This window comes from Amblyomma americanum, chromosome 7, assembly GCF_052857255.1.
Source record: "Amblyomma americanum isolate KBUSLIRL-KWMA chromosome 7, ASM5285725v1, whole genome shotgun sequence".
Lineage (NCBI taxonomy): Eukaryota > Metazoa > Arthropoda > Arachnida > Ixodida > Ixodidae > Amblyomma > Amblyomma americanum.
Window position 1 is genome coordinate 152133291 of NC_135503.1, and position 15264 is coordinate 152148554.

The window sequence follows — 15264 nt, forward strand, 5'->3', positions numbered from 1 at the left end:
CTGAAAATAAATAATTATCACATAAAGGGACAAGAAGAGCAGGATGTAAGGTATTTCTAAGTGTTTCTTTTATAAACCAATACTTCGTGCTTAGTAAGCAGCCAGAGAGTATAGTCAGAGCCATGCTAAGATCAACACCTGATATAGTAAAGAACCTGATATAGTAAAGATTTTTGCTGGGCCGAGCTACATACTATAGAGGGGTCCTGCTGTACCGAAACTCTAAAAACTGGTATGGATATTACTTAGGTGGACTACGCACCTTTCAACAATTAAGAAGCTTAACAGTAATCTTAAAAGTTAACTATCCAATATTGGTTAACCAGCCCACTAGTTAGCACGTCTTAGTTGTACAGTCGAACCCGGATATATTGAACCCGCATATTTCGAATTATTGGCTATATCGAACACAAAGATTATCCCTTTGAAAATACTGTGTAAATGTATAGGACAGTATAGGATAGTTGCGTAGTAGATCGAACTCCAGTTTCGCCGGCCGTTCGTTATTTTGAATGCCGTGCCGCCCCCTGGAAGGTGCGCTTTCCCCAAAGACGCTCACATCTCTGGTCGCACAATGCGCGGCACGGACGTGAGCGGTAATGTTTGCAAGCCGTTCCTCCACGCGCAAGAGATAGAACCAGTCAAGTGAGAGCAGCGCCTCCTCACTGGTGAGGGAGACGAGAGAAGCGGAAAGAGCCAGGCAGTGGCCTTTGCAATAGAGCGCACTCGCGCACACCGCAGGAGCCGATCGTGGTGGCCACGAGCCAGGTGGTGTTTGCACCCACAGCGCCCCACGACTGGCACAACTACCACCAACGGCGCATTTCCGCTGAGTTTTCCCCCCCTCTCTCTCTCCTTCATTTCCCTTTGTGCCTCCTCGACTGACGCCAGTCAACTCCATCAGCCAGTGTGGGGCCTGTCACATTTTTCTTGTAGTGTTTTTGTTTCAATGCACCGATTGTAGCGTGCGTGATTGCTGTCATCTAGTGAGCTATGGCATCTACGGACGTAAAAAAAAGAAAGAATCTGGATTTCGCAACAAAGCTTGAGGTGATCCGGTGCGTCGAGAATGGCAAAATTAAATCCTCCGTGGCACACGCATACGGCATTTCGTGGAGCACTGTTATGCTATTAAAAAAAAGTTGGGCTGAGGCTTAGCTAAAGTGTTAAGCCTGAATATCTCGAAGTGAAAAGCGTTTAGCAAGGCGTGCCTCTCGTGATTCTGGCGTTTCAGCCGCTTGTCTAGCCTTGCACTTTTCATATCTTCACTGCTTTTGAGCCAACTCCCACGCTACCACTTCTGGGTCTTCTTCTTCCATGGCGAAAGGTCAGGCGACGGAGGCAGCGCGCGGCGACAACGACGGCTGTGGCAGCAGTAACCACCTGCGCTCCATTTGACATCACTCGGTATCGCGCATGCGCAGCTGTGGCAAATCTGTAGTGTGGCTCACGAGAAGCCCGGTGTTGACGAGCCTAGTGAAGCTTTTTGCTTCAAAACAAGCAGGGCATCGTGCTCAAAGCAGGTGAGCAAAGTCGCTCGGGAGCATGTCGTGTGCGCCCTGACTGCCGGCGCTTGGAACGACGTAAAACAAGCCATGGTAGCCAACTGTTTTGGCAAGGCAATCCTTGGAAGTGGCTGGAGATGAATGTCCTGAAGCTTTGGATGATGACGATGAATGCTTGGAGGACTCGTTTCGTGACTTATCCCGTTTTCGCGGTGCCGTCTCGTCAGAACTTACCCTTGAGGACTCAATGCTGACAGCGAAGTTCAGGCTGTAGCTGACCTCGCTGATGAAAACATTGTGGCTGGAATAGCTGGCACCCAAGAGGGCGATTCCAGCGATGACGAGGACATCTGTGTTCCAGAATAGATGCGCCCATGCACAGCCGCTGAACTGGTGTCGACATTCAGCCTCATTCGGCATTGTTGCGGTGAAATGGAGGGTACCGGGCTGTCGCAACTGGACAGTCTCGAGAAGTTTGAGGCTAGTGTTATCAAGTTCATTAATCACAGCAAAAAGCAGTCGAAAATTCGAAATTTTTTTTTCTTGAAATAAAGTGCTTTCATGTTGCTTGCCTGGACTTGAACTCTTACGATCGGTAAGCCACAGTTTGTCATGATCTCGAATGTGGGCTAAGCCTTTATCTGTATATCAAATTTTCGCTATGTCAAACTATTTTCCGATCCCCTTAGAGTTCGATATATCCGGGCTTGACTTTATTGTGGTGTACTGCACCGCTGGCATGCTTTGCCGAAAACGTGCTGTTTACTCAAAAATCCTATTTTTAAAAATTGTGTAGTTTTAGGTGAAACACCCTTTATAGTATAATAATTTTACGAGGAGCGCGCAGGAGATGGGGAAATACTCTCAAACACGTGCGCTGTGTGACATCCCACTGTTGCCATCCTCGCCTGAGCTGATTATCCGGTGTGTAGAGCAACGTCCGGCTGCTTAGCCACCGGTCAAGTGCGTGTTTGCGCCTGCATAACGAAAGCTGCAATGTTGTATGGAACGCCGATGTCCTGTAGACATCAGTGTTTTATTGCTTTTTGTGGCAATAGCCGAAGAAAGTAGAGAAAAAAAAAAGTGCCGCAAGTATGTACGCGCACGATGTTGTGCGAAGGTCTCAGTGCGTCTGCGATATCTATTTCTTCACCACTTTACTGCCGGCCCCGAGTTGCATTAGCAGTGGACACAGTTGGTGAACAGAAAATACTTGCTCCAAAAACAACCTTAATCTACAGCGCACTTTGTGAATGAAATGCAGGCAGAAACAAACCCACTGTCTGTGCTTAATATCGGGTGCAGAATGGTGAACAAGGGAGGACGGTCGATGAAGGAACCCTTAGTTTTCTTGCAGTGTGTCAATTTTTCTTCCTTAAATAAAATCTTACCACACAGAAGAGCTGGTTTACCAAACTATACTCTGCACATAATTTTAAGAGATTAAGCGTGTTTGGATGGCTTTGGCAAAGCTGATTTAATTCAGCAGCACGCGATGTAAGGACTTCGCAAATTTGGCCACAACTTCGTCTCGGCATCCCACATATTCACGAATATCGGGAGCATGTGGACATCGCCACCTGAAAAGACAAAAACAAAACAAACTTGCCGTCAGTACAAAAATACTAATCTAATTTTGGACAGCATGGCATGAATGGAAGCGGTGACACGAACTCATTTAGATGATGCATAACTGTGCCAGAGATACAACAAAAGCTACGCCTACGCAAGCGGCAGGAGACACTGTGCGCATCACCGCAAACAAACACTGCAATGATCAGACGTGGATTTGTTTTGGTCACATAGCTCGCGCTTGTCTCCCGAATGTTCAATTTGTGAATGGAGTACTCTGTCGTAAGCTCTGCATCTAAACTGTTGCACTCGCCACGTTCAAGCAAACAGCGAAAGCGTTAATGAGAAACTATGCTCCACGAAAAACTAGATATTTGGTTGCTCTCCCTGATCTTTAGTTTCAACACACTTTGCTTTCATTTTTCCGTCATGCAATACAGTGCCACATTTGCCCTACAGGTGACAAAACTACACGCGTGAACGGCGAGCATGGCACTCACTGATGCTGATCGTTCGTTTCGTCGAAGCCCAGTCGCCTCTTCCCAGTTGGTCATTGCAGGCACTAATGACTTGGCACACACGAGGTTGAACACGAGGCCAACCCCCACACACAATTTATAGGCTTGACAAGAATAAAACGGGTGGATGACACTACCAGAGATTGCACGTTGCTTCGTCTGCAGCCCACAGGCAGCAAGTTATCAGCTCATGATGGTGTCAGCATTATGCGGCGCCCGGGTAAAACAAACATGGCGGCGCCTATGTATTGATACTGAAATCGTGTTGTAACGGAGGCTTAAATCAGTTCTCGGGCAGCGGCGAAACCACGTCAGCGACAGAGTCTCTGGTCTGTCCAGGTCACCATGTTGTAACGGGGGCTTAGCTCAGCGCTCAGGGGGCGGCGAAACCACAGTGGCGACAGAGTCTCTGGTCTGTCCAGGGCAGCAGGCTCTCACTCTGAGCGATGGCAGTGCGGCATGCCCTTCATCTTCACAATAACTCCGGGGAGAAAAGGAGCCATCCTGGCGACTCATGGTGCCGACAACACAACCGGGTCGTAGTACGGCTTGAGTCGTTGGACATGCACAGTCTCGCAACCACGTTGGCGGATATCGGAAGATGGTGTGAGGGGCGCAATAATGTAGTTGACTACGGATGTGCGCTTGAAGACGCGGTGGGGCCATGGTATTTCGAAAGAAGTTTGTTTGGGAGGCCAGGAGCATTTGAAGTTTGACCATATGTTATAAGTTAAACGGTCTGTGGCCTCGCGATGGGCCATGCCATCGGCCCCCTCCCTCCCTCGCATTTCCCTTACTCTTTCGTGTTTCTTCATGTTGGCGAAAACGAGGAGAGTGACCTCCAATCACCAACCAAAGAAATGAAATCAGGGCAACCCCGCTCCTCGTTTTCTGCCGTAAGCGTGAGTGTATGTCTTTTTGCACATAATACTCACATTGTCCGAGTTAGAAGCGAGGTTGTCAGTGTGAAGCTTGCGACGGGCTTCACAGCTGACTGCTGTGCCAACAGCACTGACCTTCCAGTTGTTTTACAAAGCTTTGGGCATCCGTAAACGTGATAAACGCAGCGCGCCGATTTCGAGCAAGCAGCGCGTCACATTTGGTGCCAATTCGCCGATTTCGGGTGAGATAGCAAGAGCCGCGGGCTGGCCTGGAAGGCTGCCAAAGTTGCGCAGACGCTTGTGCCAGCCTCGTCCGTACTGCCCCAGATGGTGCGGCCGGTGGCGGGCTAACTCACCACTATGATCATCATCGTATTTACGTCTGCCATGCGGTCTGCATGTGAGTGCAGTGCAGTGCCCATATTACGGACGCGCCAATGTGCTCCGCTCAACCACTCACGCTTGTGATACAATTTTTCCACAGGTTCGTTTCCAGCCAGCTGTTGTAGGCAGTAGTCATATGCAGTGGCTGCGCGTTCACGCGAGGCTCGCGGCAGCTGGCACGTGTCTTGTGCTCATGCCAGTATTCGCCTGGTTGGAATAAACCTGTCCTGTCCAGCAACCGAGAAATGCCCCTTAAAAGCACCGAGTTTCCTTCAAGTCTATGGGACAGAGTTGCAATGAACCTGTTCTTCAATAGCCACTGATGGTTGAATCATGACTGAATATTACTACAGATATCCGGAATTGACTCGTCTAGAGAAGCTATCATCTACAGTGATCAGTCACTGCAAATCAGTTTTTGCCCGACGTGGCATTCCAGAGATGATGGTCTCCGATAATGGTCTGCAGTTCTCGTCCTCTGACTTCACTAAGTTTGCTCAAGAATACGGGTTCAAACATGTCACATCAAGCCCACACTACCCTCAGAGAAACGGAGCAACGGACTTACTAAGGCTGCGGTGAAAATCATCAGAACTTCAATGAAGAAGACCCAAGGCCCGTACCTGATCCTCTTGTCCTACAGGTCAACTTACTGAAAAATGGCTACAGTCATTGTGAAGTATTGATGGGGAGGCGGTTGCGGACAAAGATTCCCCTGACTCCCGGAAAGCTTTTTCCCCATTTGCCAGACGCTGCTAAACTTCGGAATTTTTAAACCCAATACCGCGAACAGCAGCGAAGAGATTACGATAGACGACATGGTGTACGGCAACTTCCAACCCCTCTGGAAAGGAGATGAAGTCTGGGTAGCGAAAAGGGGACGTGGTGGCCCCTGCAAGCGAGCCTAGATTATATATACCGTAAAAACTGGAATATAGGTCGAAATTTTTTCAAGAAAACCACGATGAAAAGTCGACCCCCGTTTTATATACCGGTTATTGGCGGAAAAACCATGGAAGTCTTGCAACAATGGGCAGCTGAACTCAACAGCGTTCATCACCATTGTCATCAGCAGCAGTGTCGTCATTTTGCGTTTCCATAGTTGCAAAGCTGTTTTGGTTAGAGGCTGCTTTTTCATTTTGTTTCAAAATGAGCGGAAGCCGACGGCAATTCATCATTGCGCCGTCGCCTTTAAAAAAAAAAAACCGCGCTTGAGTACGCGGAAGCTCACGTCAAGCTGTCAACACAGCGCGAATTTGGAGTGTGACTGCTGAATGCATCCGCGTGAAAGCGGTAGAGATGCGGACTGCAGCCTATCCAGAATTGGAAGGAAGGTCACGCTGCCTGCAAGATCGCTGTCTGTGACTGCCGAATGCATCCGCATGGAAGCGGTAGAGATCTCGCGTGCCTCTAGGCTCACGAGGGTGCAGTTCAAGGGCTCGCTATTCTGGGTGCAGTGATTCATTAAGAGGAAGGGTTTTGTTCTTTGGCGCCGTACTTGTGTGTGCCAGAAACAAACAAGCGGGTCGATGGGCGCACGATACTGTTAAAAAATTGGCTGGGCGTACATACAAGCAGCATTTAAATGAAAATAAATACTGTCACCATTGTGCAACCTGTCGAGTCGCATTTGTTACAAAGTAAGGGTGTCTTTCGGTACTTTTTCTATTGAAAAGGATTTTTTTCATTTTTAGAATTGGTTAGTTGGGAGGGTCGACCTATATTCCAGTCTGACCTATAGTCCGGTTTTTATGGTAGTTGACACTGGGAGCGGCACTATATGGTGAAATAGAACCCATCTTATCCCTTTTCTCAAGCCTCTGGAGAGAGACAACCAAGATTTTGTATACGAGGAATCTCTGTATGGTGACATAAATGAAAACGACAAGGCACTAACACTCCCTGGAACTTCAGTTTTTCCAGAAGATTCACAAACAACCTGCGCTGACGCCTCCCACCTGCACACTAGGTGTGGACGTCGCGTCATTCCTCCCAAGAGTTTGCTTTTTTGTCAGGCGAGATGTTGTAGGCAGTAGTCACATGCAGTGGCTGCGCTGCTGCGCTCGCGCGAGGCTCGTGCCGGCTGGCACATGTCTCGTGTTCGTGCCAGTATTCGCCTGGCTGGAATAAACCTGGCCTGTTGGCATCTCAACACAAGCAGTGAAATTTCGTGGCATTGAAAGTGCACCAAAATCTACTTTGTTATATTGAGGCTAAAAATACATGGTGTTATATGACGCGAAGTTGTGAAAACTATGATGTTGTGAAAAGTTATGATGCAGATATGACCTTGAATATGACCTCAATTATTAAAAAAACAAGGAAATAGTGGTGTAGGTGGGAATCAAACCCAGGCCTCCAGCATGCGAGACGAATGTTTCCACTCCACCACGACTGTTCAACTCTTGGAAGTGAATGAAGGTGCGTCTATTGAATGCACAGATGTCTAAGAAACATATTTGAGAAGTTTACTGAGGTGTCATGAATAATTTAATTATAAGCATGTAAATGTAAATTACAGATATCCCAATTAGGCGAGCAACAAATTAAGTTTGTGGTGAATTTCCTTCATGCATGCCGTGCAGTCGTAGCGCCATCATGCACCATTCACTGAAACCCCCGACACTCAGTGGTCCAGCAGAAGGCACGGCCGACCCTTCGCTCCAACTAACCAGGTTCATTCGAGTTGAACCACAGCCGAATTTTTTACAGCTCACATATTTTATAGGTAAAATATGTCTGAGACCGATCAAAAAGAGTAATTTTGCCCATGGAAACGAAAGATTAAATGGGTTTTCGAATTAACCCACACAGCAGCAAAAAAATGGGACCAAGGCAAAAAATTTCGTTGCGAAACACACTTCCTTTTTGTTGGACGAACTTTGCGATTATTGTGCACTGTCATGTAACTCGTAGCTCCCACTCCTGCTGCTGGCCGTTGACTGCAGCTATAAGTAGATGCATACATCCCCTCCACCCGCTTCACCCTGCCGTCTCATTTTATTTTGTAGTTTCCCACAGGATGGCATCGTGGCACACATGTAACTCAAAGCGACAAGCACGTAACGATGCGATCGCTAAGACAGGAGTCTGAAGCCAGTGCAGACCAAAAGCAAGAAAACAGCGCTCAACCCTGTCTTACATGGAAGCACTCGCGTGTGGCCCCACAGACTAGCGGCAAGAATGGAGATGACGGAAAAAACAGAATTCAAAATGGCTGCATCGTCCCCATCCCACGTGGGCTGCTCGACATGATAGGCGTGCTGAGGCAGTTAGCAAGCTGACAACACAAGGACACCATGAAATCTCAATGAGCATGTGAACGACGTGCAACACCACTGTTCACTATGATGGATATGCAGAACTAGAGGACTGATTTCAGAGGAAATTAAAGTGTGCTGTTTGTCTTCAAATGGATAAGGGTTGTAGAACTGCCCTGTCGGGAAGCTCTCTCACTGATTGTGTTCTTGTATAGCATGAAAAAAATAAGCCTTACTGCTAGCCTCTGAGCCGCTTCTAATTTTTTTCTTCTTGGCTGTGTGGGTCCCAGACTATGCTTGCTCATTCCAAAGTTGGCCTAATACATGGCCTAATACATGGCCTAATACTTTAAGCTTGACAACACAAGTGGCATTTCTTAGCTTTCTCTTTAAGAAACCAGGCTTTCAGTAAATGGATCGTCATCTTTTCAGCATGCTTTTCCCAGTTCAGATTGTCGGTAATTGTTACGCCAAGATAATTTAGTTGATTGGGGCGCCTGGCTTCTTTTTGGGGAATGGTGTAGTTATATTGCAGGGGTGTTTTATTCTTTTCTGTGATAGTTAACAGATCGCATTACTGTTACATCTTTGGGCATGCTAGGAAACTGTGTGCACAGTAGATTGTGAGTGGTGACAGATGTGCTCTGTCAGCCATAGTAGTGCAGACCTGCTGCATGGCAAGTTGCGTGCTTCTTTCTTGCTTGCGTGTGGTGGGCACCGTTTCTTTTCTGTTTATGTGCATGTAAACATGTTTGCTAGTATTATTGCATTTTCATGGCTAATCTGCCCAGGACTTCAGTAGGTGCAGGGTTTTGTGGCAGCACACCATTTACTGCCACTTGCTTCTTTTTGAAACAGCAACAGTTAAGAGCAACTTCGCATTTTATCATGCTGGTACAGCTGGCTTGCAAAGGTTCATGGTACAATTGAAAGCAGCCATTTTGGCCATGGATTCTTGGGAACTTCAGAAACTGGTGCCACATGTTTTAAGGGGGGACACAGTTCTTAAAAAAGAAAGAATTATTATTGAAGTTACAATTGTGAAACCTTCTGGGGACATGTATGCTTCTGTGCTGATTCCTAAATTTTTCATTTAGCTTCATGTAATTCAATTCGTTGAGTACTTACGTATTTTTTTTTGAGGGCTTATAAGAAACTTTGCTGCTGGGAATATCTGTTGGTTTTCCTTGACATGAAGGAATGCCATAACGCTAAGATTATAACCGTGCCTATCACAGAAGTTGAGATAAAGGGTTTTGAAGTTGTCACTTTAGTAACGGCGAGAAAAGTTAGTATTCCTGTTCTGCTGAGTGCTTATCACTACGATCGTGATTGTATGTGTGTCTGCCTGCCATGCCCAACTGCGGTGATGCCCACATTCATGTACACACAGAGCCGAGCTCTGTGTACATGCTCCGGTGTACTCTCTGGCACACGTTCTGCTCAACAACTCGAGCCCACGGTACAATTTTTCCCCAGGTACGCTTTGAGCCAGCAATGAAATTGGGTTACATCGAAAGTGTGGCAAATTTTGCTTTGTTATATTAAAACTAAAAAAAAGGCATGGTGCTATGTGGATGCGAAGGTGTGAAAACTTAATACTTACTACATTGAGAATTTTTTTACATTGATCTTGAACTGTATCCCCAAAAGCCTATCACTAACTGTGAAGAAGCCTAGAATTTAATCAGGTATGACAAACACATTTGTTTTGCTATTACTGTGTAGAAAACTAAAAGTTTAGTGAAGAAATAATTTGTTGCCTTGTCTGATTGATTAGCTGGTGTGACCTACTTTGTGATGTAGAAAACTATGTTTCTGGTAACCCTTTACCTCCTAAACCGTAAAAGAGTTCAGGGAAATACTTGTAGTCGTTGTGTTGTACATGCTCGTTGCTAAGAGCTCTGCAAGCGCCTGTTTGGCTTTGGAGTTGTGCTTTTCTTTACCGAAAGCAGACCAAGATACAGTCGCTGTCTGACTTTTCAGACTCGACGGTACCCGAAAAGTGGTCCGAATAATCGAAACAGTCTGAAAAATTTAAGTACTTGTAAAAAAATCACTTTTCTGCAGAAAACCAGCTTCAAAAATCGTGAACTTTGCTGTTTCCCATGTTCCGTTTTCAAGTGATATTATTGGATTGTATTTGAGTCAGAGTCATGCTTTCGTCATATCCTCACCACCTCAAGCTACCAATACCAGAGTGTGCGATGCGACCTTAGGTCATGCCACGAATGCGTCGCGTTATATGCTCCATGCCACTCTACGTGCGCTGTGTGAAGTGAGATTGGAGTCGCCCGGGCAACGGTAATCGCGAAGGCCGAAAGTGGGAACCTGCGAGAAGAAGCGAATGAGTGCCAGGGCATCTGACTGCACCCTCACCACTATGTCCCCCATCTGCACCACGCGCAGCATCTAAGCCATGGCAGACGGTGCCACTGTCCTGCTTTCAACGCGATGTGTGCCCTGGCTTGCATGCTCTAGTTTATAAGTCACCTCGATGGCAGTGAAGAGTGTTGTCATTAACTTGAGCGGCAACAGTGAGAAACAGGTAGCTAAGTCTATCCAAGCCAGGTCATTCAATTGACTCCATTTATATCCAAGATGGAGCCTTCTCTGCGGGGAAGAGCTGGCTGATTGTGACAGCAGTGCCCGCTTGCATTTATGTTAGGTTGAAAAGCAAACTTTTGGTCAAGAAACTATCTCTAAAGCACGGCTGGCATCTGTTTTAGTCCGAGAAATCGAACGTTTTAACCCCACGGAGTCTGAAACATTAGTCACAAATATGTGCACATTTCCATGAGGTGCATGATGATTCCTCGGTAAAATCCAATATGTCGTACAAGCCTAAATTAGTGGAGTCTGAAAAATCGGCTAGCTGCTGTAACGGAAGCAGAAGAGTAGCTGCCGCTGCCTTTTTGTTTAGCCTTACAGCATTCTTCAAAAGGGAGACTTGCAGGTTGTGTGCTGTGGGACGGTCTTCAGTGATGGCATTTTCTTTCCCTGTATGTTGCATGTGCGGTCCTTCACTGGTGGTCGTGAGCAGAGGACGAAGGCTTCCCCCGCACTGAGAGCGAACAGTTCTACCTGGCCAGACTCGACAAGCGGCTTACCAAGCCAGCTGTGGACGAGTGAGTGTGCCTGCTGTGGTTTGCTGATGTGTGTTTTTAGAGTGCAGATCTTAGGTACTCGGTCCTGGTTGAGCATTGTCCTCAGTAACTGGCAGAACAAACGAGGACCACAGCGATAGTAAAGAGCTGTCTCAAAGGGCGGCAGCTAGTGGAGCAACACTTTTCTGCACTGCGGCCACTCCTGCACCTCACTTGTGGTATACAAGGCTTGTTGCGCGACACAGCTACTCTCTTGTATCAACTGTGCACGAACTCTGCCTATACTCCGGTATGGATACACAAGATTCACCACGCAACCTCACCTATGTTCGTACACTGTGATGTTGTGGGTTGTGTGAACTATTGTGTTTTCGCATGCCCATGATTTTGTGCTGAGTATCAGGCACTCCTGGAAAACCTGAGGAGATTGAACATTCGCTTGGACTCTGTCTCTTGCACCATGTTCCCCGGGGGCTGCCGAACTGAGTGGCGATCAGTGTGACAATCTTAAGGATACTGCCCTTATGGAATAGTGGTAAAAACACAATCATTTAAATCAGTGACTCAGGCGGAACAGTTGTGGACTGGCCACTGTAAGGCTACTCACTCCCGCCTGTACATTAACACCACCACCGTCCTACCCCACCGAGCACAGCGAAGGATGGAATAAATTTGAACAGCACAAAGGACACGGACACTGTAAATGCAGAGCGGATAGAAAGATATCTACCCTGTATTTCCTGTGTGTGTGCAATTTGCGCTGTTCAATTTTATAACATGAACCAACTAGCCCCACAGCAAGTACTACTGTGAAGGATGAAAGTATGGCGATTGCGAAGAGAGCATGAGGATGAAAGCAGGGGAGGAGGTTACTGCAAAAGTGGTGCTCCGCCAGTGGCAGCGGCTGCTGCTGTGATATGCACTGCCTGAGGAGAGGCTAAGGATTGCTGTGCACACTGCTGAAGCTGAAACCCAGAGTCGCCTCCATTCGGCACGGCACCTACGGTTGCTTACGGTTCATTATACCGCAGCAGCTGTTCTTAAATATTGCATTACTGAGAAGCACAATTGGCGGTAAATTTTTTAGGCTTGTGCTGATTGGCTGGTTCTTGCAGTTTGCTGCTGCTGGATGCAGAGTTGAAGTTCATTATCATTGATGGTTGTACAGAGAATGAACCCATATTATACAGAAAGAGACCCCAAAGTCAAAATTGTATCGGGCCCTCTTATCACGAATGCATAGGAAAATAGAAGCAGCCAGGCAATGAGCCAAATCATTTGTCAGTAACAGAGCATACAAAATAACTCAATAACTCAAAATGTCAAAAAGGACAATAGATAAGGAAGTGGCGGAAGTTTGTGGCGCCATCTCTTGCAGCTACAGTGAAATGCATTTGTAAAGAATAATAAAAGATAAGCATCACCACGTTTTCTGGCGTGACAAGGGAATAGCTATTATTTTTGCATGCTATCTTTTCAAGTGGTCATGAATGATGCAGTTTACCATTTGGAATGTTGAAGAGGTTAATGTAGAAATGGCACACCAATTTTCATTGTCACAGACTAAGAAAAAGTACTGCGGTGGACTTTCAGATTGGCGTGTCCACAAACGTGGACATGGCACCTTAATGCCAAAAATATCAGAGTGGTGTTTTCTGTCCGCTATGCGCAGTTTTTTCCAGGCAAGGGCGGCACGAAACGGGCTTATCACTTACAGGTTTTGAGAACTGTGCTTCTACGAGGAGCCCACAGTTCATAACCAAAAAACAAGAAAGGTTCTCGAAGTATCATGTCATACACAGTGAAGAAGCAGAAAAGCCAGCCAGAAAAATGTCTGCCTTCATAGTTTCTAAATCGCTGACTGAAGCCTTGGCCCTTGGCTACGATTTAACAAACTAGCCAGCGGCGACATACTCCACATTCGTGACCAAGCCCAATATTCGAAACTCGCAAATGTAACAAACTTTGGAAACATTGCTGTCTCTGTTAGTGCGTATCGATTGCTGATGTTAGCACGTATCGATTGCTGAACACAGTCAAAGGAGTCATTTCAGAATACGATTTCTTGAATCTCACCGAAGAAGAAATGTTGGAAGGTCTTAAAGAACAAAGCGTCACTGAAGTCTGCCGGATAAATATCTGTAAAGGTAATAAGAAAATACAGTAAAAACTCGTTAATTCGAACACGGTTAATTCGAACTAACGCCCCGGTCCCGGCAGAGCCCTGTGCATTTCAATGGGGGAAAACTCCCGATAATTCGAACAAGGCGGCATCCGCTACGGTTAATTAAAACTAGGAGCCCCTGGCTGACACCATTCCTCGTAGATAGAAGTTGACCCACAGCAAGTACAACGCCCTGTGAATTTACTAGAAATGTGAAATAATGGAAAGGAAAAAAGCCGAGCACATGAGGCCGGCACTCCAGTGCATGCTGAAGCAGGTTTTCGCTGCTGGAGCCTGCGCCGCTGAACCCGTTGCAGGTTTTCATTGCGCCGCTGTCGCTGGGTCGCGATCACATGGTGTACACAACGCAGTATGGCGGTTCGGGTGCCACCATGATCTGTTTTCTTGGTGCTGCGAGCTATGTGGACAGCAGTGTGGAGACGTTGGAGCCCTTGAGTGACGCCTATATAATTGAGGCTACATGCTGTCACTCGAGCCGACAGTGATGAGTCCGAGTAGGGTGATGAGCCTATGCCACCGCCAAGTGCATGTGAAGTAGCGTCGGCGCTCGATGTTGCAGCACGCTACTTCTCTGCTGATGAGAACTTGGACGCTGCGCTGGAGCTCTTGAGCAAGCTGCAGATGATGCTGGTGGAGTCTCGGCAGAAGAAACGCAAGCAAATGCACACTGCTCATTAGTTTTAATTTGGCAACCCTTCCCCGTAAAATAAACATGTTTTGGAGCATAAATAGCATCCTGTATTCCACCACTAAAGCTCGCTGCTCACGCGAATGCATTCTAATACTTGTTTCTGGCGCATAACTGGCTGATCAATTTATTTCATTTGCCGATAGAATCGCATGAATTTAATTCTCAGAATCGCCCGCCGCAAGTGTGTAGTAGCGCCTAGCTTGCGATAACGAGTCTAGATGTGAAACTGCTTCGGATTCTGCCCGCGCGGCGGTACGAAATGACCGCTCATTCTAGCGCCCATTCGATAATTCGAACTTCGCTTAATTCAAACAATTTTCCGGTCCCCTTCGAGTTCGAATTAACGAGCTTTTACTGTACCCACAAAGCACATAGTCCTGACTTCTGCCTCCAGCCAGCTCCCAGAATCCTCGACGCTGCTTCAACTGTCAAAAACGGCCGGCCAGCCGTGGCTTGATCGAAATTATTCCGGAGCCCTCCACTACAGCACCTATTTCTTCCTTTCTTCTTTCACTCCCTCCTTTATCCCTTCCCTTAAGGTGCGGTTCAGGTGTCCAAGGATATATGAGACAGATACTATGCCATTTCCTTTCCCCAAACACCAATTATTATTATTATTATTACTCTCAGAGTTGTCACGGCCGCAAAACCTGTACCAAATATGCATCAGATGATTATGAATCACAGAATTACAATGCTGCACTACAGCGCGCGAACTGTCAGACTCAAAACAAAACTTGAGGTTTTTGCTGTCAGCATCGTCAGCTACAAAACAATAACAATCTGTTCCATATATCTCCTTCCACATTTAACGTTGTTCGTGATCTACAAGAACTAATCGAAGAACTTCCAGAGCCATATCCGGTAGTTGGGGATTTTAACGCTTACTCCCCTTTTTGGGAAGCGAGTGCTGTGATTCTTGGGGGGCCATTTGAAGATTTTTATCCTCACAAATAATCTATGTCATTTAAATACGAAAAAGGCCACATAGGGCTCCCCAGCCTTGGGGAAAATAAGCTGTTTAGATTTGTCCTTTAGTTCATTGTCTGTTTATAGTAATTTTATATGGGTTGTCATCGACAACCCACATGGCAGTGATTACCTCCTTGTACTAATCAGTTTAACATCTCCACTGGAAATCATTCCTACAAAACCGCTATG

At 46.6% G+C, this 15264-nt stretch overlaps 1 protein-coding gene across 1 annotated transcript in view; it reads left to right on the forward strand.

The window, feature by feature from the left end:
• Positions 1-15264, forward strand: part of PolZ1 (DNA polymerase zeta catalytic subunit) — a 241817-nt gene that overhangs the window by 45636 nt on the left and 180917 nt on the right. The window contains exon 9 of the mRNA XM_077629530.1: positions 11164-11248. Coding sequence (XP_077485656.1) covers positions 11164-11248 — 85 coding nt within the window. The remainder of the gene's footprint in view (positions 1-11163; positions 11249-15264) is intronic.